The sequence below is a fragment of the Myotis yumanensis genome, unplaced genomic scaffold (genome assembly GCF_028538775.1).
Source record: "Myotis yumanensis isolate MYYU_CA2020_CCGP unplaced genomic scaffold, mMyoYum1.0.hap1 SCAF_1, whole genome shotgun sequence".
Lineage (NCBI taxonomy): Eukaryota > Metazoa > Chordata > Mammalia > Chiroptera > Vespertilionidae > Myotis > Myotis yumanensis.
In genome coordinates, this window is record NW_027223752.1 from 73,123,274 (window position 1) to 73,146,364 (window position 23,091).

At 40.4% G+C, this 23,091-nt stretch overlaps 1 protein-coding gene across 1 annotated transcript in view; it reads left to right on the forward strand.

Annotated features, from left to right (window-relative positions):
* Nucleotides 1-22,306, forward strand: part of FSIP1 (fibrous sheath interacting protein 1) — a 177,234-nt gene extending 154,928 nt beyond the window's left edge. The window contains exons 11-12 of the mRNA XM_070405146.1: nt 9,844-10,354; nt 21,097-22,306. Of these exons, the coding sequence (XP_070261247.1) occupies nt 9,844-10,350 (507 nt within the window). The 3' untranslated portion in view covers nt 10,351-10,354; nt 21,097-22,306. The remainder of the gene's footprint in view (nt 1-9,843; nt 10,355-21,096) is intronic.
* The last annotated feature ends 785 nt before the right edge of the window (nt 22,307-23,091 follow it).

Sequence of the window (23,091 nt, forward strand, 5' to 3'; positions counted from 1 at the left end):
TTCATTCTTTTTATCATTAGCACCTTTGATGGAGACTTTCACATGAGCACCAATTATTTTACTCCATGATGTTTAGACTTATTTAATTTCCAAGAGCCACAGAAAGTGATATGAACCCATTGAGCCTATATGAACCTATCAGGAGCATATTGACTTGATAGTGCTGCTCCATACTCCATCTGGATGTCATTCTATCCATGAGTGAATCCTTTCTGAGAAGTAATTCTGCTTTTATATCTCAATTAATTATTCAGTGAGTACTCAGATTGAATGAAATTGGTGAGGTTCTGAAACACCCTGATTGTTAGTCCTTTAGTTGGCTATACAACTTCATTAAGTGTTAGGTTCCATCTGATGGTTATTTACTCCATAGCAATTATAGTTTAACATCATAGTAGATTTTTTTGGATTCCCTGCTCTGCTTGTGCCGCCTTCTTTGGGAAATCTCCCTTACCCACAGCCCTGCCAATAGCTTAGACTTGGGTGGCCACTTGAAACTGACATTGTCAGTTCATAATCTGGTCAGTGGCCAACCAAGTTATCTTGCTTGAAAATTTGAGTTAATGGACATAGAGACCATTGTCAGTCATTGGTTGGTGCCAGATTCTTAAGGTCATGTTGAATGAGGACCAAAGTCAGTTCATGCCACATGGACAAGCTGAGATTGTGAGAGAGGAGAAACCAGCAATAAGCAGAGACAGCTGGTTTGCAGAGAGGAGCATGTATCAGACAAACAGCGGGTTAAGAGACCACACAAGGGACTCAGTAAGAGCATGACTTTGGCTCTAGGTGGCTTCTCAGATCCAAACCTCAAAGGCCTATTCAAACTTCATTTCCTGCTTGTCGGTATCCATGAGATGACTTCTCAGATCCTACAACACTCACCTCTACCACCCGAGATAGTTTTTCAGAGAAGCAAAAGATAAAGGAGTTCATTGCCTGCCTTTTCTTTCTCCCTCTCTTTTTTTAGATAAGGATTTCTGTTCCTTATGGCTAAAAAACCTTGACTAAAACAAATTGCTACCTAGGTGTTGCCAGCAGTGGCTGCAACAGAGAGTTGTAAACTTATATCTTGGTAATTAAACAAAGGGTGGGATGTTTTCCAGTTGCTTATTTTGAAGGAGAACTTGATGTCATTGAAAGCTATTTATATCTATACTCTTGTTGTTAATCATTTAGGACACTGGATTTCCCACCCTATTCTCACTTGTGATAATCATATTGGCTTTATAGGGTGGGTCTTTAGGAATTCAGCAATTGTGGGGGGAAAACAACCCACCCAACATTGGACATAAGCTTACATCAAAGGACATGATTGCCTCTGCTAGTTTATAGTGGTGGACTTTCTGATTATCTGCACCAGAGACGTAATCTTAATTGCCTTGTCAACAAATCCAGTGCCCAAATAACTGGAGGTTTTTATGGCTGGGGACACTCCTGATATATAGCATAGGAGGGGAGGCAGGGGTGAGGATGAGGTAATCTATGGGCTGTGATCCATCTCCAGCAATTACAAGTTGCACTCATATTTAGCTCCGACACCAACATGGTATTTATCTGGGTGGAGAAGTGTAAATAGTAGGCACCCTGGGAATGGAGCTGGGGTTGTTTTCTTTGTTTTTCTGAAATGAGCCAAAAGAGAGGGCACTATGTAAGTTTGCATAAGACACTAAGCTAGTCTGGGTAATAAAAACCAAAGTTAAGTGAAATACTCTACAGGAAGAGATTTTAATATCTGAGGGGATGGACAGAAAAGTGAATGTCAGTTGGGAAAAGGATATTTAGAGAATGGTAGAGGGAGAACTCATCTATAGTGAGAGGCTATATAGCCTAGTAGTTAAGCACATGCACTCTAGTCTCAGACCTAGATTCAAATCCCAGGTCCAACATCTTAGTAGCCATAGGACGGGGATGGGTTACTTAATTTCTCAGTTTCTTCATTTATAAAATGGGAATAACAATATACCTACCTCATAGGTTTGCTGTGAAGATTAAAGGAATTGATAAATGTAATATGCACCACAGCAGGTGGTGAATAAATGCTAGTTACCACTATTCTGTAAGACACCACCTGGTGTGCCAATAAGGCCAGCAAAATGCAGGAGAAATAACGCCCCAGTGTTCTATATTTTTTTCCTGATGAGAAAATCCAATACATTTACTTGCTGGCTGTGGAATGTGTATATTTTGGCTAAAACAAGAAAGAAGGTCCATAAAAAGGCTACTAAATGAAGATGGGAAGAGAGGGGCTTTCATATAAGGAGGGAAAATAGATTGGGCTCTGGTCTGGGAAAATGAAGACAGAGATGCACTATGATGAATTTCATGAAGGGCAGGAATAGCATGAATAATAACTTGTTTTTGAAATATGGGAAAATTAGAACTGGCGTGAAAGACGAATACTTTGAGGTGAATACTTGAACAGATGGTTACTTGACTGCTTGCACAGTGAGTCGTTCAGTTATGGAGCTCGCTAGCTCAGGAGTTTCAGAGCAATCTGGATGCAGGGTATGTGCTCTGGTTTCTTAACTATCAAGGGTAGTCAGGGGTGTTCCTGATAGAGCCCTAGTTTCGTCCAGTTCAGCATATAGTAATTTGTATTAGTGTAGTATTTAGCCATTTCAAAACACTCAGCAACTTCAGTTCATTTGATTCCCATGGCACTGATTTACTATACAGAGTTTACACTGTGGACAAGGGAATCAGAAGGTGAGGAAGATGACTTGTGTTGAGGGTCCTGATCTATATTGCCACCCAGAAGCACTGCAATTAAATTAATTTAATTTGGGGGCTTAATATAATTAGGTCATTTATAATGTTTTGAGACCAGAGAATGTTTAGTTATTTTTTGAGTTCAGGATTGGTATTGTGAATAAATTAAAGAAAAAAGTTCACTTTTTATTATGGTTTTTATAAATTCTACGCAGGCAACATTCTAATGTTAATAGAACGGCTTATTCTTTTTATTTTATTTTTTAATTTAATTTTATTGTTTAAAGTATTACAGATAGTAGTACATATGTCTCCCCTTTTTCCCCCCATTGACCTTCCCCTGGCCTCCCCTACCCCCCTGGCACATGCCCTCACCCCCCCCCCCCCCCAGTGTCTTGTATCCATTGGTTATGCTTATATGCATAGAACAGCTTATTCTTATATTTATTTTTACTTTTAGAGCATTTGTTCATAAAAAGTAATTTTATAGCTAGCAGTTAATTTAGAGATAATCTTTTTCAGTTCTTCATTTTACAGCAGAAGGATATGGATTCCTTAGGTGATATGCACAAGGTGGCAAAGCTTGGGTCAAAGCCCACATTCTAATCTATGTTTTCTTTCCCATCAGGTGTCTTCCCCTAGAACGGTGGTCGGCAAACTGTGGCTCGCAAGCCACATGCGGCTCTTTGGCCCCTTGAGTGTGGCTCTTCCTAAGCCTTAGGAGTACCCTAATTAAGTTAATAACAGTGTACCTACCTATATAGTTTAAGTTTAAAAAATTTGGCTCTCAAGAGAAATTTCAATCGTTGTACTGTTGATATTTGGCTTTGTTGACTAATGAGTTTGCCAACCACTGCCCTAGAGCAGTGGTTCTCAACCTTCCTAATGCCGCGACCCTTTAATACAGTTTCTCATGTTGTGGTGACCCCCAACCATAAAATTATTCTCATTGCTACTTCATAACTGTAATTTTGCTACTGTTATGAATCGTAATGTAAATATCTGATATTCAGGATCTATTTTCATTGTTACAAATTGAACATAATTAAAGCATAGTGATTAATCACAAAAACAATATGTAATTATATATGTGTTTTCCAATGGTCTTAGGCGACCCCTGTGAAAGGGTCATTTGACCCTTAAAGGGGTCACAACCCACAGGTTGGCGACCCAAGGTTGAGAACCGCTTTCCTAGAGGATCAGGGAGATGTGGTTGAGTTTATTTCTGTGCACACACAGACTCAAATGTGTTATGCTTGAACTTGGAGTGCCCAGAAGCAGATTTATACCAGGAACGGCCTCTCACTTTTTTGTGATTTAATAGTTTTATTTAAGACATCACATTTCCCACTTTATAATACAGTGCTTCTACAGTGCATTATTTCCTTTCCCTGTGCACATAGTCCACATTCAAGTATCAAGAATGCCCAGTTATTTACTATGCAGCTGCTCAACTTTTAAAACTGCCTTGGAATTTGCTACAAATTTTGATCCTTCGATATTATGTGTGGGACAGTGCTAAATCTATGCTGGAGGTTGGCTTAATCAACCTCTTTGGTGATGGGCCCAGAGGAGGCACCACCAGACAGATGGAGGGGCTCCACCACCAGGGAAGCCCAGGCATTCCTCCTGGCATGGTGCCTGCACTCTGGTGCAGCTCGGTAATGATGAGGTTGCAGACATTTCCCAACTCTTTCTGCTCATGTTCAAAATTATCAAGCCGGCTGATGATATCATTGTACTCATCAAGAATCTTCTGTTTGTTCTCATCATTGATCTTGCCTTGAAGTTTTTGATCTTCATCAGTTGCTTTCATGTTGAACGCATAGGATTCAAGTAAATTCTTAGAAGATACCTTGTCCTACTGCTTCTAATCTTCAGCTCTGTACTTCTTAGATTCCTGGATCATGTGCTCAACCTCTTCCTTGCTCAGACAACTCTCTCTCTTTTTTAAAATTTAAGTTCTTTATTGTTGAAAGTATTACATGAGTCTCCTTTTTCCCCATTGACCTCTCCCTGCCCGCTCCCACACCCCCAGCACATGCTCTCACCCCCTACTGTCTATGTCCATTGGTTATGCTTATATGCATGCATACAAGTCCTTTGGTTGATCTCTTACCTCCACTTCCACCCTCCCCTTCCTTCTTTATATCCCAAAGAAGGCCCCTCACTGAGGTTTGATGGTCTGTTTGACGCTTTTATATCTCTGGATCTATTTTTGTTCATCAGTTTATGCTGTTCATTATATTCCACAAATGAGTGAGTATATGTGACATTTATCTTTCTCTGACTGGCTTATTTTGCTTAGCATAATGCTCTCCATGTCCATCCATGCTGTTGCAAATGATGAGTTCTTTCTTTTTTTACAGCAGTGTAGTATTCCATTGTGTAGATGTACCACCAGTTTTTAATCCACTCACCTGCTGATGGGCACTTAGGCTGTTTCCAAATCTTAGCTATTATAAATTGTGCTGCTATGAACATAGGGGTACATATATCCTTTCTGATTGGTGTTTATGATTTCTTGGGATATATTCCTAGAAGTGGGATTACTGGGTCAAATGGGAGTTCCATTTTTTATTTTTTGAGTAAACTCTATACTGTTTTCCACAGTGGCTGCACCAGTCTGCATTCCCACCAGCAGTATACGAGGGTTCCCTTTTCTCCACATCCTCGCCAGCACTTGTTGTTTGTTGATTTGTTGATGATAGCCATTCTGACAGGTATGAGATGGTACCTCATTGTTGTTTTGATTTGCATCTCAGATGATTAGTGACTTTGAGCATGTTTTCTATATGTCTCTTGGCCTTCTGTATGTCCACTTTAGAGAAATGTCTATTTAGGTCCTTTGCCCATTTTTTGATTGGATTGTTTATCTTTCTTTTGTTCAGTTGTATGAGTTCCCTGTAAATTTTGGAGATTAAACCCTTATCAGATATAACATTGGCAAATATGTTCTCCCATGCAGTGGCCATCTTGTTGTTTTGTTGATGGTTTCTTTTGCTGTGCAGAAGCTTTTTATCTTGATGTAGTCCCATTTGTTTATTTTCTCCTTAGTTTCCATTGTCCTAAGAGATGTACCAGTAAATATATTGCTATGAGATATGGCTCAGACGACTCTTGTTGTTAGTGATGGCAATTTTATTCTCTTTTCCTGTACTCTTATCCATAGCAGACACATTGAGAATGCCATTGGCATCAATATCAAAAGTCACTTCAATCTGAAGAACACCACGAGGTGCAGGAGGTATGCCTGTGAGTTCAAACTTGCCACTCAGGTGGTTATTCATCATTACCAGGTTGCATGCTCACTGTCATAAACCTGAATGGGCACACGGGACTGGTTGTCAGAGGTAGGTCATGGAGGTCTGTGTCTGCATGGTAGGAACGGTAGTATTGTGCTTGATGAGAACCGTCATGACTCTACTAGCAGTCTCAGTGCCACAGGAAAGAGGAGTATCATTCAACAGCAGCAAATCTTGAACATTTTCGGATTTGTCTCTAGATAGGATGATTGCCTGGACAGCTGCACCATAAGCAACAGTATCATCCAGGTTGATGCTCTTACTCAACTCTTTTCCATTGAAGAAGTCCTGTAGCAGTTTCTGAACCTTGGGATATGGGTAGAACCACCCATCAGGACAATATTATGGATCTGGGACTTGTCAAGCTTGGCATCCCAAAGAAGGCCCCTCACTGAACCTTGAGTGGAGAGAGGGAGCTAGGCTGCAATCAGGAAACATCCTATATAACAAAACCCTAATATGCAAATCGACTGAATGGTGGAATGACTGGTCGCTATGAACTGACCACCAGGGGGTAGACACTCAACATAGGAGCTGCCTCCTGGTGGTCAGAGTGCTACAACAGGGGGAGCACTTATCAGCCAGAAGCCGGGCTCATGGTTGGTGAGCGCAGTGGCAGTGGCGGGAGTTTCTGCAGCAGTACTAAGGAGCGGCAAGCCGAGCGGTAGAGAGCAGCAAGCAGGTGGGTGGTAAGGAGTGAGGGGTCCCAGACTGCGAGAGGGCACAGGCCAGGCTGAGGACCCCCCACCAAATACACACCTCCAGTGCACGAATTTCGTGCACTGGGCCTCTAATTTCTTTATAAGCATTTCTGGTAAATGATGTAAAGAGCTGGTGTACGAAATGGACTAGACTTTCCAAGGCTCCAGTAACTTGTGATATTTCAAATTCTAAAAAAACCCCCCTCACTTTCTACCTATTTTATATTTATAATTTTATATTCTTTTTCTTAAAGATGTACCTCCCCTTGCTCCAAGATTATATACATTTCAGCCTCCATGAAACCTGGATTTGCTTCTTTATGTCCAAAGATATCATTGGTTGGGAATTTCATTTTAATATTTCAGATTTTATTTTTAAATTCATTTTTATTAAATATATGTAACATTTAAATTAATTTTATATTTTAAGTTAATTTTAATTATTACTAATCAAAAATTAAAGCACTATGTTTTAACAAAAATGGCAGCTCCTAGCTTCCCCATCTCTACCTCTTAGTTTGTTGTCCAGAATCAGCCACTTTTAATTCCTCTAGATGTTCCCCCTACTGTTTACCTCTATCTTGTTTCATAATAACTTGTTCTTTTAATTGATCAATTTTATATCTATTTATAATGATAGGAAATTTTATATTAGTAATGGTGTTATTATTGACATGACTTCCTGTGATGGTAGCTAAGAATTTAACTTTGTTACTCCAGACATCCCTTTTCTCTCCTCCCATTTTCCCTAACCAGTTAAATCACAGCTTTTGGTTACCTCAAGCATCACTGTTCATATTATGATGACTGTATAAATATTATAGCAAAAACAAGTAGTATCCTATGGCATCCTTTCTTGTACAACTTTTTGTCCTAGAGTTAATAATTACCTTATTTTCTTTTGCTTAATTTTCTGTGTTATCTGTCTGAAATACTACCTTTCTTTTCATACAGCTTTTTGTTCACAGAGTTCATAATTGCTTTGTTTTTACTTATTTTTTTGCATGTCTAGCCAAATACATCATCAGAACTGTCAACCGGCTATCTTATCAATATTGTTTCTGGAAGTGGCCAAACATATCAGATAATCTACCAATCTCACCCCCTCCCCCAGACCTCCTTCCACAATTCTTCATCTTCTTGCTCCAGTATGGACTGTTTTTTTCCTAGCATCTGGAAATTTCATATGATAAGCCTTCGGTGAGGATGACACTTAGTGGACCCTTTCTGAATCCTAGGAATTGTCTAGCCATTATGAACTATTTTACATAAGCAGATTTTGAAGGGTATTTTAAGTATCCTGTACCATATAAGGATGGCCTTCATTTTATAGTTGACTAGGTTTACATGGTAGGGTGAGGGGAGTGCTCCTAATGGATAAAGCACCACACCTGGATGTCTGAAATCTAGTGAATGAAGTAGGATTTGTGAATATATAATTCAGTTCCTATTTTTTTGACAGGTTTGTTAACCTTAGGGTGAATTACATGAATTTCGAACCCCAGATAATTATTAAGAATATATTCCCAGACAAATTCTTATTACTCTCAAACTCATAATGACACTTGCCACTATGAGAACTAGTTTTTAATTTATAGAAGTTAAATATAATTTTAAAACACACGCTATATTTTAAACTTATGATACAAAATTTGTTTTGCATACTATTTTTTATTAGCTGCATTAAGAGCATTTCACAGTAATGAGGAATTGACTATACCAGTTCCAATAGTAGCATTTCCCTCCCTTCCCCTACCCCCAGTACTTTACATATGCAGAATATTTGGTTAAATCTTACGGTGTACCACAAAATAGGCCAATAGCATTGTCTAACTATGGTGAAGTAGAACTTAAGGCCATTGCAATTCATATTTAGGTTTTCTTACGGGGACTTTCTGTTCTTTGATAATTCATTCCCCTGTAAAGGAGGACTAAAGTTTTTCTAGATAATACACGATGTAAATTAGTGATAGCCCAGCCTGTGTTGCTCAGTGGTTGAGCATCCACCCAAGAACTAAGAGGTTCCCGGTTTGATTCCCGGTAAGGGCACATGCCTGGGTTGCAGGCTCAATCCCCAGTTAGAGTGTACAGGAGGCAGCCTATTGATGTTTCTATCTCTCTATCCTTCTTCTTTCCTCTCTTTATAAAAGCAATAAAAACATTTAAAAAAATCAAAGATGGTGCTGATTTTTTAGAGGATTTTTTTTCAGTGTGATTCAATATATTTTAATCCCGTTCTTTTTGAGATTGTGTAATTCAAGTGGCATGCTGTTTAGCTGAATCCTTGTAGAACATTGCCCTACACTTTTATTTGATATTTTATTTCCTGAGAACATATCTGGTAGAAAAAATGTTTTTAAGTTCTTAAGATTTTGGTTGAAACACCCAGCTCTATAACCTCACAAGCAGAAATTAAATGTGTTTGATCATATCCTTCTCCCAGAATACACTGCTGTTGGAATGCCCCTGACCTCTGTCTAGACCTGCAGCTTTGATACAACTATACATCTCAGGATGCACCACCCCTTCACCCTTCCTTTTCTGTCTTCAGTGGTATTGTCTGCTGAGAGTTGTGGACAGACATAGGAGTGGTGAATCCCCAGGGGCAGGTGTAATCTGCCCTGTTTGCCCGAGATTTTTTTCCAGTTAAGGAATTGGGTGGTGATAGGGTTCCCACTGAAGAGCAGGGGTGGGAAGGGGGGCAGAGAAACAACTACTGGAGATTATGGCAGGATTCTGGCTCTTTATCAAAGAGGTGGTTGCTCATTTCCCTGCTTGATGTTCCAAGATTTATAAAATTGAATGTGCTTTCTAATAACTCCATTTCAGCTCAAGTTACTGATATGTGTCGAGTGTTACTGGTTTATTTGGTGAAGTAATTAATTTCCATCAGTGCTGTGGGACTTTTCCCTGTATTTTAGTATGTGATTGATTCTAATCTTATTTTCTAGGGATGCTGTACATTTCTCCTGCAATTTTGGATACCTTATAATGAATGATTTTGCTATTTGAGTGTTTTGTGTAAGGGGTTTCAGGGCACTTGGATTTGTATTGTATTACTGGAAGCTCACCAGGAATAAATGTTTACTCAGTTGACTATGAAAACTTTTGGCTTGTTTCATCAGTTAGATTCAGCATCACTTCTCTCTGAGGAACAGTTAAGGCGTCTTCTGGATGAATGCACATTCAAACAAAAATCCATGACTGGACTTTCTTCAGAAAGAGAAAAGGAAGACATTGAGGATATGACACCTGAGTCCCCCCAGCTTTCCAGATCTGTCCTCTCTGAGTTACTAACTGACTCAGAAACAAAGGTCAGAAGCACCGAGGTGGGAGATGCAGATGTGCCCGAGAATGCAGAATGTGAAACATCCATAGGCTACTATCTCAGCAAAGCCCTAACTGGGCATTACGTGTCACAGGCTCTTGTCATTGAAGCTGAGAACATGAAATGCCTCCAGTTTCCCCAGGACGAGGTTATTCGTGACACAGAGGATTATTTTATGTCGAAGACTCTTGGCATTGGAAAACTGAGAAGGCCTTCTTTTTTGGATGATCCACTGTATGGCATCGATGTGAGCCTTTTCTCTGAAGTCCAACATCTGAAACCCAGCCCTTCAGAGAAACCATGAACAGGTAAGGCTTGGATGGTGAATAATTCTTGCTGAGTAGCTCAATATAAGGGTATTGTAAGTTAACGTAAAGTAAGGTATGGAGGTATGTTTGTGAGCCACAGGTGGTGTCAATTAAGAGCGTACAAACATAACATTTATCAGTGTTCATAGGAGATCAAGATTGTGGTTAGTACTCTTATGAAATAGATTGTTCTTAATGGTAATTCATACATGTTCTTTTTTAAAAATATATACGTTCTTTTACTGGTATGTAATGTTATATAAATTTCAGGTACATAATATTTTAATTCAGTATTTGTATATGCTACAAAGTGATCACCACCAAAAATCTAGTTACCATCCTTCACCACACAACTGACCCCCTTTACTCACTTCACATACCTGAACTTCTTTCCCCTTTGCTAATCACCTATCTGTTCTCAGTACCTATGAGGTTTTTTGTTTTTTGTTTTGTTTTATCTGTTCACTTGTTTGTTTTTTTAGATTCCACATATGAGTGGAATCATATGGTATTTGTCTTTCTCCATCTGACTTATTTCATTTAGCATAATGACCTCAAGGTACATCCATCAGTGTTGTCGCAAATGGCAAGATTCTGTTATCTTTTTTTTTCCTGTTACCTTTTAATGGCTGAGTAGCATTCCATTGTATATATGTGTAACAATATACATCAGTGGTTCCCAAACTTATTTGGCCTCCCGCCGCCTTTCCAGAAAAAATATTACTCAGTCCCTGGAAATTAATTTTTTTTTAAAAATTTTAATAGCAGTTACTCATCGACCCCAAATGCACCTGTGGCCATCACCGCCCCCCTGGATCGCTGCAGCGCCCACCGGGGGGTGGTAGCGCCCACTTTGGGAATCACTGATATACATCATTTTTATCTAATTACCAATGGACACTTAAGGTAATATTCTTGATGGTTATTGAGAAAACAATGTTGATTTCAATGGAAAAGAGAAATTGATTTAATTTGGTATAAGGGATTTGAATAGATTTGCTTTGCATTTCAATTTGCAGACTTCAGTGATGAAAATTTGTTCCAAGGAATGAATTTGTAAAGTGCCATATATTATTGTGGTTTTATTAGTCTCTGTAAGCCGACTCCCATTCCAGCTACTTGTACGCTCTCAGGTATTTTGTCTTGATCCAATGGTGCATCTCACAGCGGTACAATGATACAGGATACAAATACTATGGGCGATTTTTTGACATAAACAAATATTGAATTATTTATCTATGGTAGAAGTCTAACATATTCTCGGTTGTATTTGGTGAATCTATCTAAATAGCTTCAACTTTTCCTCTAATGTAGATCACTCTAAAATATATTGTCTGTTACATCTAAATCTATCTATTACTTATTAAACCTATCATCTATTAATTCGGAACGAATTCCTCAGTCCTGTATTTCTACCTCCCTGCTAGACTTACTCTGGATATGGCCCCGAACTGATTTCCTCGTCTTTCTCTCTCAGCTCAGATTTTCCTCTTGACCTTTGTTTCCTCAATCACCCAGGCTCAAAAGTCAGTCATTATCTTTCCTCTCCCTTGCTTCCCACTTGCAACCTTCAAATATTATTTTTCTACTCCTGCATATCTCCCAATACCGACCTCTTCCTTAGTCTTCCTGCTACCTCACTGGACCAATATGAGAACCCTCCCTGCCTCTGGTCTCTCCCATCCTCTGGCCATTGTCCACCACCACTACACGAATCCCCCCAAGTACAGCTTTGACAACCACACCTCCCAGCTCAAAAAGCTTCCATGGCTCTCCACTGCCTGCTGCATAGAATCTGAATTCTTTCCCCCACTGTTCAAGGCCTCCACACTCTGACGTGAAGTTCTCTTCCTAATCAATTTCTGACTAGTCCCCTGAATGTTATTCAGGTTATAGCTGATCTGGTCTCAGGGTTTTCTGTGCTTTCCTGTGCCTCTGCTGTTGCCAGACCCCTTTCTTCTCATAAATGTTCAGGCACTCACCTCTTCAATGATAACTGAATTCCAACCCCATCCACTCTGAATGTAACCTTCTTGGTCCCCCTTTTTAATTATTTTATTTTTCCTCTGAATGTCCCAGAGCATCAGGTCATTTTACACATACTGTCTTCACCTTGTTATGCATGCACAGGTCTTTTCCTTAAAATTGTTTATCTTCTTTGAGGGCAGAGGTTCTACCTTCTGATTCATTGCTACACCTTCTGTAACAGTGTCCAAAGTGCTGCCCTAAACTTAATGCCTGTTAAATAAATGAAATAATTTAAATTATCCATTTTTAGAATGATATACTGAAAATATGGTTCACATTTATTCTTCCTCTCCATTGCTTCCCACTTGCAACCTTCAAATACTATTTTTTTCTACTCCCGCATATCACCCAATACCTACTTCCCTAGGTATCACTAAAGATTTATGTAGGGTTCACATTCTGTGTTCAGATTTGGAACTTTTTAAATTTTTTAATGAAATTTCACAAGCTCTAAGTTTTTATCCAGCTTTGCAATTTACTGACGACATGGATTTCAGTGAGATGGGTGTGTGTGGTCTGCCTTCTCCCACCAAGATCTTCACTTAACAAATAAATGAAAGAACAAAATAGGAAAATTTTTGTTCTACTATGAAATTGCAGTGCATTTACTTTCTTTAGAAACGAAGGGTTTTTATTAGAGAGAAAGTACCTGCATCTCCTCTTTGTTTGCTCCAATCATACTTAATAAATTGGATGCGATGATTTGTTGTATGTAGAGTCTCAGTCCCATGGGATCAGTGTGTTTGTGGAGGTGGGGGATGGGGGAAAGAAGGGTTAGAACCATGCTTTGTTAAGATATGACTTTACTTCCATGTGCACGTGAGTCACACTGATGTATATCTGTTTCTGAGTAGAACATGGAATGAAGTAGATGTTAAAGTGACTTAATGGAAAGGTAGCTTAGCTCTAACTCCACAGAACATGCCTGCGATGGCAGCAGATAATCCTACTGGATTATAATAACCCTTGTGCGGATGGAGGATTAAGATGGTGTAGATGTGAATATGTGAACCATATTTTGTTTTCTGTTTATTACACAATAAACTTTAAGGAATATGTTAGCATATCTGAAGTTGGAGTTTTTATTTTATTTTACTAACCTCAGCATTTACAATGATTAAAATAACTTGCTAAGCAATTCTATTCTAAAATGCTAAATTGTAATTTATATAATGGCATTAAAAACTAGTTTAAGTTGTGGCATTGAAAAATAAGGATTTGCTTCACAGCTATATTAAGTTTCCAATGTGAAATACATAATTTTTCCTGTTTATGCTTTAAACTTAGTGGTAACTACTTTTGTTTGAATTTTATGAGGTCCAATAATTTAGTGTTGTACTCACTGATGCGGTTCTAGAGGATCCATCAGTGGCATCTTTCCTTCCCCATCCAGATCTGAGAGATAATAGATGGATTCCAATGAATGGAGATCAAGGAGGTCAGCTTTATTGATGGTGAAATGTAAGGGGCCAAACAGTCTTCCTGAAGTTCCGCCTTCCCAAACAAACTTTCGCACCCAGTCAGTGGCAGAGGCGAAAACCACAAGCCTCACCTTTGGAACCGGGAGTATGGAGAGGCACAGAAGCACCTCTGGGGCCAGGTGCCGATTTCCTGGGAGGAAGGGGCTAACCAGCGGTTCTCAACCTGTGGGTCGCAACCCCTTTGCGGTCGAACGACCCTTTCACAGGGGTCGCCTAAGACCATCCTGCATATCAGATATTTACATTACGATTCATAACAGTAGCAACATTACAGTTACGAAGTAGCAGCGAAAATAATTTTATGGTTGGGTCACAACATGAGGAACTGTATTTAAAGGACCAGAAGGTTGAGAACCACTGGGCTAAACTGAGCAGGCCATTTCTTTTTCCAAATTCACCAATCAGATACCTGGCTCTTCTTCCCTAGGGGAGTGGAGGAGGTGGAGTGAGGCCAGATGCTTCCCCACTGTGAGCTCCTCCACATGGAAGAGTGAGAAGAGTGGGGAGTAAGTGTTCCCTGGTGTCAGCCTTGGAGACACCACTGAGTACACTGGCACTTCAGAAAGAAAACGCTTCAGGCCTGTAGTTATTCTATTTTTTAATCAAATAATCTTATGCTGAATTGCTTTTTAGATAACAAAGTATCTGTGCATGCACAGTATTCTCTTCTTGCCACTCACCATTTGAACTAGTTATCAACAGAAATTTATATAATAAAGAGGAAAATATGAATGACACATCAAAATAGAAAAGAGCAAAGAGGGACCCAAAGTCGGTTCCGTAGTAAAGAAGAGGGCCGAACTATACTAATTCTTCAAGGAAAACAATGGAACTTCCCATAGGACCCTTTAGTGAATAGTGGTCCTAACAATTTCTATAGCAAATGCAAAAATGAGTCAGATAAGGTTGTTCGAAAAATAACACCCCTAAATGAAAACTAGGGTGACCACGGGTTTGCTTTGGAGTGTCCAGGTTTTACCACTGAATGTTCCTCGTCCCAGAAAACCCTTAGTCCCTGACAAACTGGGATGGTTGGTTGCTCAAAATTGAAACTAAGAACCTAAAACCATAGAGCAAATTAATTCCCCAAAGGACAGAGCTAACAGTCCAGGCTAGAGCCTCGGTGAGCAGAGTGGCGCCTGGCTTGCTTATCCACCAGCACGTTCTCGCCTGGTGGTTAAGAGCGTGGGATCTGCGTGAGGCACACCTGGGTTTGAATCCTTGCTCTGCTAGCGGCAGGTGATCTTAGGCAAGTTACGTAATCTCGCTCTCCCTCTCCTCTGCACCTTGGTTTCCTTATCTATAAGATAAGGTGGCTTTAATATTTACCCTATAAGGATGTAATAAGGATCAAATGAGAAAATCCACATGAATGATTAATTAGGTCAGTGACTGGACTTGGTTGACTTACATGGTTTTTAACATTTAATTAGGGGATTTCCCATAAAAGCTGGGATTTCTGACCTTTCTGACGAATCAGCAGGTCCTTCCACTGGTGAGGAAGCTGAGCAGCAGATGTTCCCTTAGAAGACGGGGCCCGCATGGGGTCCTCTCTACTTCATGTTCTTGGCCCTTTGCAACCCTGTGATTTCCATTCTTTTGCTGCTTAGAGTGTGGGCTGAACACAGGGGGCTGATTAGGCCCCACCCCTAACCTACTGAGTCAGAGTTGGCATTTTAATATGTTCCCCGGGTGACACTTATAGGGAAGTTTGAGAAGCACTGTTAAAAACCACAGACATACTAGTATTCCTAATAAGGATGAGCATCGGGATTGCTGGAGAATTTTTGGCTTGTTTCATACCTATGTCCAAGACCCTAGCCAGACTTCCTGAAATTAGAGTCCTTGGCAGTGGTCGGCAAACTCATTAGTCAACAGAACTTCTTCAAAATAGACTTGCCCAGGCCGGAAACCGACTTCTGCGCACGGGCCACGAAGTTTCAATTGCACTGTACGCGCGCTCGCATGTGGTATTTTGTGGAAGAGCCACACTCAAGGGGCCAAAGAGCCGCATGTGGCTCGCGAGCCGCAGTTTGCCGACCACGGATATAGAGTGTTCAGCCTGTCAAAGTAATGTAAGCCACAAGGTTTTGCTGCACATACTTGAGAAATATGGGTTTCAGTTTAGAAGTAAGGAAGTTTATTGCTATCCTTCTGTGGTCCTCAGATAGAATAAGTTCTACCCCAAATGGCAACTATACAATCTGACTGTTCTTCATGTTGAAATTCTGCCCATCAAAAGGTCTATTTGATTGTTACTTCTTTGATGAAGTCTGATTACATGGAGATTGACTTTTGGGAAGAATGTTGCAGGGTTTGAAGGGAACGTGTGTTAGTCTATGTTAATGCTCACACTGCCTGAATAGTTTCAAAGAAAGTAGGTTGTATTGAGAAAGTTTTCTTTGTTTTAATATTGTCTTACCGATTTGCAGTGGAGCAGTGATATTCTAAAAACAGTAACACTATTAGCTGACTTTTTCCCTTTAAAAATATTTTGGCTTGCTCTTAGGAAAAAACTTAAGTCCTTGCTTTGATGGAGTGCTGTTACTCTCACACAGTGTGTGCCTTCAGGCCTCCTAGATATTATTTGTTAAATTGCTTTTCAAGGCTGCTAATTGCTCCTCAGATGCTCTTAGTAATTAATCAAAGCCCTCATCCAAAGTTTATTTGCTCAAATTATCAGAGCTGCCATATTAAGAAATTTCAGTGTTAATTCCTTTTGATACAAAACTTTGGTATATAGTGAGTTTATATCTGATGAATGTATCTTTCCAAGTTATTTTTAACTAATTTCTTTAATCCAGTTCTTGATGCAGACTTTACATGTAAATATTTGCCACTTATTTCCTCTACCTATATATAAAATGCCAATTTCTCTATCATTTTGTTAGTAGTATCAAGTGAACAATGGCAAATTGGAGAGTTTTAATATTTAACTGTAGTACTGATCACTTTATCAGTTATTGGGAACTCCTGATTCCATTGCTTTGTTCAGATTGGGTAAAAGGAAAAGCTACTAAAGTCCATGACTGTAGACGAGACCTATGGACCAGCAGTATTGTTATTACCTGGGATCTTGTTAGAAATGCCGAATCAGGCCTGACCCACATCTACCGTACCAGAGTCTGCAAAGGGTTTACTGCTGTACAGGCTGTACCCAATAGCAAGATGACCCCAGCGGGTGATTTGAGAGCAGCTCTGGACTGCACGGTTTGCTGGCCAGTCTACTTTAGGATTGTAAAAAAATACTAGTGTATATGATGGCGATGAAAACAGTGTCTGAAGGTATCTTTCCCCCCATCTGCTCAATTCTGCTTTTCTTCTTAAATTGCATTTGGAAGAAGATACTACCTGTTCCAGATTGCCTTCTTATCTCTCCCGCCACCCCTATTGTCCTTCCTTGGTTAACCTTCCCCGTAGCCACTGAGCAAGCGAGCAGGCTGTAGCTTGAATTCTTCACTCTTTCATGGTTAATATTTTATTTGGGAACATATGTAGTGAGTATGGGATCATCTATGCTTTGTATACTTTTGATATTTAGACCTTTCTATCTGGTATCTGTCTCTGATCTGTCTGGCATTTAAGCTATTCTGAGTCCATCCCTTAGGCCAGCGGTTCTCAACCTGTGGATCGCGACCCCTTTGGAGGGGGAGGTCGCCTAAGACCATCGGAAAACACACATATAATTACATATTGTTTTTGTGATTAATCACTATGCTTTAATTATGTTCAATTTGTAACAATGAAAATACATCCTGCATATCAGTTATTTACATTATGATTCATAACAGTAGCAAAATTACAGGTATGAAGTAGCAGTGAGAATAATTTTATGGTTGGAGGTCACCACAACATGAGGAACTGTATTAAAGCGTTGTGGCATTAGGAAGGTTGAGAACCACTGCCTTAGACGGTGTTTTTTAAACTCTGGTGGAATCACCTGGTGAGATTTAGAACATTAATGCTTTGGTTCTGTCCCAGATGAATTAAATAAATTTCTAAGGGTTGGCAGTGGGCATCAGTATTTTTTTGTTGTTGTTGTTAATCCTCATCCAAGGATATTTTTCCATTGGTTTTGAGAGAGAGTGGAAGGAAGGGAGGGAGAGAAAAACATCGATGTGAGAGAGACATGCCCCAACCAGGGCCAGTGTTTTGAACCAGCAATCCAGGTACATGCCCTTGACTGGAAATCAGACTCACCCTTTGGTGCCCAGGCCAATGCTCTATCCACCTTGCCACACTGGCTAGGGGGCATCAGCATATTTTAAGACAGCTTCTGGGGGTATGGGGTCTGGGTGATTCTGTTGTGCAGCCATGCTTTAACACCACTGCTCCAGGCTCCAGGCTCCATTGTATTTGTTATTGAGGACATTTTTCTAGGGCAGTGGTTCTCAACCTTGGCTGCACATTAGAATCACCTGGGAATCTTTTTAAAATCCTGATTTCTGGGCCTCAACCTCAGGAAATTCTGTTTCTTTGTTACTAATGTTGTGGTCCCACCCCATAACAAAGAAACAGAATTTCCGGAGGATGAGGCCCAGAAATCAGGATTTTAAAAAGATTCCCAGGTGATTCTAATGTGCAGCCAAGGTTGAGAACCACTGTTCCAGGGTATCAGGTGAGTAGGGCACAGTCATTACCCTGAATTATTTTATAGTCTATTGAAGAAGACAGGCACGTAAGCCGATAATCACAGCAGGGTGGGACAAGTGTAATAGGGTTTCGGGACAAAGTACATGGCAGCACTCCAGAGGCATGACAAACACTGTGGATGTGGGCAGGTGGCATTTGAGTTGAGCCTCCAAGGATGAGTGGTCATTTACTGGGCGGCAAAAAGGGGAACACTCCAGATAAGAGGAAGAGCCCTATGAAGGCATGGGGTCGTGCATGGTCTTATCAGTCCTCATTGTAGGTGTGGGATACTGAGGTCCACTTCTTATCTACCCTGACTTCCTCTATATCCTGTTTAATATTTCTTCTCCATGGGTTGACAACATTACTACACTTTTCACTTTACTTTCTGTAACTACAAATCATGTCCCTTAATTATTAGATTGATTTTTTAAAAAAAATAACAGCATTGTTGTCATATATTTCATAAACCTGTGGTAGAGTCCTATGGTTGCCATAATAAATTACAAGAGACATTATAGTGCTGGAGGCCTGCAGTCTGAACTCAGGGTGTCAGCAAGGCCACACTCTGCCTGGGGCTCCAGAGGAAAATGTCTCCTTCTTCCGGTTTCTCAGGCTGTTGACATTCTTTGGCCTCCTTGCTATATAGGTCACATCATTCCACATGTCTTCACATTGCCTGTGTATGTGCATGCGTGCGTGTGCGTGTGTGTGCACGTGCGTGCGTGTGTGTACGTGTGTGTGTGCGTGTGTGTGCGTGTGTGTGTGTGAAATGCCCTTCTCTTATAAGGGTATTTGTTACTGCATGTAGGGCCCACCTGAGTATTCCAGGGTGATCAGTAAGTCTCATCTCAAGATCCTCAGCTTAGTTACATCTGCAAAGACCCTTCTCCCCAGTAAGGTAACTTTCACAGGTTCCAGGCATAACGATATGGATGTAATGATTTTTTGGGCCACTGTTCAACAACACTATACAATTTAATGGTTTTTAATATATTCACAGAATTGGGCTTTTTTTTTTTTACCACTATCAATTTTACAACACTTCACCCCCAAAACAAACACTGCACCCATTAGCAATCACTCCCCCTTTTCCCCAGCCCCCCAAGTCCTGAGCAATCACTAATCTACTGCCTGTCTCTATGAATTTGCCTAGGCTGGACATTTCGCATAAGTAGAGCCATAGAATATGTGGCCTTTGTGTCTGGCTGGTGACATTTAACACATGCTTTCAAGTTCCAGCCACGCTGCACGTGTATCAGTACTCCGTTATTTTTATTGGTGAATAACATTCTGTTGTATGGATGTGCCACATTTTACTTATCCATTCATTAGTTCAGTGATGGCGAACCTTTAGAGCTCGGCATGCCAGCATTTTGAAAAACCCTAACTTAACTCTGGTGCCGTGTCACATATAGAAATTTTTTGATATTTGCAACCATAGTAAAACAAAGACATATTTTTGATATTTATTTTATATATTTAAATGCCATTTAACAAAGAAAAATCAACCAAAAAATGAGTTCGCGTGTCACCTCTGACACGCGTGTCATAGGTTCGCCATCACTGCCTTAGATGATGGACATTTGGGTTGTTTCTGCTTTGCTGCTGTGAATATTGGGGTACAGGTTTTGGGGTGATGTATGTTTTCTCTCTGGGGCATATACCTAGGAATAGAATTGCTGGGTTTATGTGAACCTTTCTGGTTTCCAAGGCAGTGGCACCATTGGATTCTCACCAGCAGTGTATGAGGGTTCCAGTTTCTCCTGATTCTCTTTTGTTGTCTCCTTTTCTTTGGTTCTGTGGTCAATTCTGCCTTTTCTGATAACCTCACCAAGGTTGGGAGAAGATTATTTCCATTCCACTTCTGTTAATGTCATAATTTTAGAGAAATGAAAGGTGATAAGTTCTTGTCTACTCTAAATGTATTTACGTTTAGTTTTGTCCTATTTCCCAAAAGCTTAGTTTAAAGCCAAAAGAAATTTTTTATGCCTGTCTCCAAATGCATATGGTTTGTTGTTAATCCTCAACCAAGGATATTTTTCCCATTGATTTTTAAAGAGAATGGAAGGGAAGGGGAGAGACAAAGAGAGAGAAACATCAATGTAAAAGAGACACATTGATTGGTTGCCTCCCACAGGTGGCCCATCCAGCCCCCGCCAGGATGGAAATTGAGCCTGTAGCTGAGGTATGTGTCCTTGCCTCGGAATCAAACCCGAGACCCTTGAGTCTACAAGTTGATGCTCTAACCACTGCTCTAACCACTGGCTGGGGCCTCCATAAACATTTTAATTCTTGAAACCCAGAAAATTCTCTGTCAGCTGTAATCTCAATGAAGGCAGGCACCTTACCTTTCACTTTTTCTTGTAAACTTTGTATGCAGCTTGTGGTGATTGTCCAGTAAGTATTAAATGAGTATGTGATTATTGTCTCATGTGTAAAAGGGTTTACTGTTGTATAGGCTGAATGAAATGTAAGGGAAAACAAATTTGAGCAAAGGTGTATGTGATTAGGATGTCAGGGTTTGGGATAATGATTTTTCTTAATTATGGACACATGTCTGATGGCCTAACAACTTTGGTTATTGTTTTTAATGTGCAGATGAACAGGAGACTGAAGATGCAACAAAAGAATGTAAAGAATCTTAAGAAGGACTTGCTGGGATGTGTTGTAAGAAAGTTGGTAAATGAAGTGAAATTAGACCTTGTCTGAATCTTTGAATTCAACAGGCATTCCTCAAGTGATGATTTTAATATTTGGACTCTCTTTCTGGATTGCATTTCCTTGACATTTTTGAGACTTGTGGTATTTTTGTTCAGTGCTTTTTCTTTATTGAAATTCCTGGGAAAATTGTTTTTTATTGCTAATCTTGCAACATCAGGGATATATTATAGAAACCAATATTTTTTGTGTACATACTGTTTTAAAACAAGTTGATGTGTTGATTGTTCTGTATTTGATTTTCTATATTATAACCTTCTCGTGATTTAGACAGATTAAATCACTATGAATTTTTGTTTTTGGCCCTGACGTTCCTTCTTCCCTCCAGTCTAATGCCTGTTAAGTACAACTTGCCATAGAAATAAAGGAATTTTCTCAACAAAGCAATGTTAAGGTAGGCTTTCCTATCTTATTAGCAATGATACTTTTCTTAAGCATGTGTTTGAATTATTTGATAAATAACTTTAAGTTTGTTATCATTTAGAGTTTACCTTTTAGAATGCAGCAAATAAAGATCAGCGACTTTAAAAATGGTCTGCGGTACTATTTTTAAGAGCGAGGGTTTGTCTAGTTACAAGTCAGTAACCTAGATTCATGAGAACATTTTATACCAACACTCTATATGATGAATTTGCATTAGAACTAAAAGTCCAATTTATTTTTTATTTAAAAAAGTAAGCTGGCTATTGTGCTGCCTTTAATGAAATTTGAGTACTGAATATACAGCATTATTATTTTTTGCTTGCACATTTTCTTCTCTTAACTGGAAAACAGATATTTATTCAATATTTTTCCAGCACTCCAGTGAGTAGAGGAATTATGAAGGTTAGTAAAATGACAACGTGAGTTTTAAAGCATTTAGCCTCATGTAATAGACACAAATTTGCTTCAAGGGAGGCCATGTAAGTATATTGGTAGAGAGCATGCGTTCTGGAGTCAGAGAGATCTGTTTTCAGACCTCAAGATTGCATTTAGTTGGTATGTACCCTTGGCGGTGGTTTCTTAATATCTCTGAGTCTTAGTCTTCTCCTCACGTACGAAATGGTTAAATAAAATAATGCATATAAAGCTCTTAGTATAATTCTTGGCATACGGCATACATTTAATAAATTCAGTTATTACACTGTCCATGATTGCAAACTTGTTCAATGCTGGAATCCAAATTTCACAAACATTGCTATGTCTTTTATAGAATACTAGGGGCCCAGTGCACGAATTAAAAGGAACCTTGAAAAGGAACTGTGGGCCATGAGGCTGCGGTGGGCACAGGGGCAGATCTCGGCCCATACTCCACGCCCCTGCCCAGCCCCTCCTGCCACAGCCCCAGTCCCCTGCCTGCCAGCAGCCCTGCTCCCATGTGCTGGTGGTGCCAGCCCCGCTCGCACCTTCTTAGGGTGCAGAGCAAATGGGTGGGGTTGGTGCCAGCAGTGGGTGCAAGTGGGGCTGGTGCCATCAGCAGGTGTGAGCAGCTGCTGCTGCCCTGATTGCCCTCAGTGGTGATTGGGGCCAGCGCCAGGCACCGGCAGTGAGTGTAAGCAGTGACTCTGGTGCTGGCAGTGGTGAGAGTGGGGCCGATGCTGGCAGTGTCTGCGAGTGGTGTCTCTGGTGCCAGCAGCAGGTGTGAGCGGGGCCATCGCCAGCAGTGGGTGCGAGAGGTGGCTGCTGGCCCTGATCGCTCCTCAGGAGCAGGGGGAGATGGAGAAGCCCTGAGGGGCGATCGGGCTGGCAGCTGCCACTCACACCCGCTGATGGCACTGAGCGATCAAGGCACCTGGCACCGGATGCGAGTGGCAGCTCTGGTGCCGGCAGCGGGTACGAGTGGGACCGGTGCTGCCAGGAGGTGTGAGCATTGGGTGGGACCATGGCGTGCAGGAG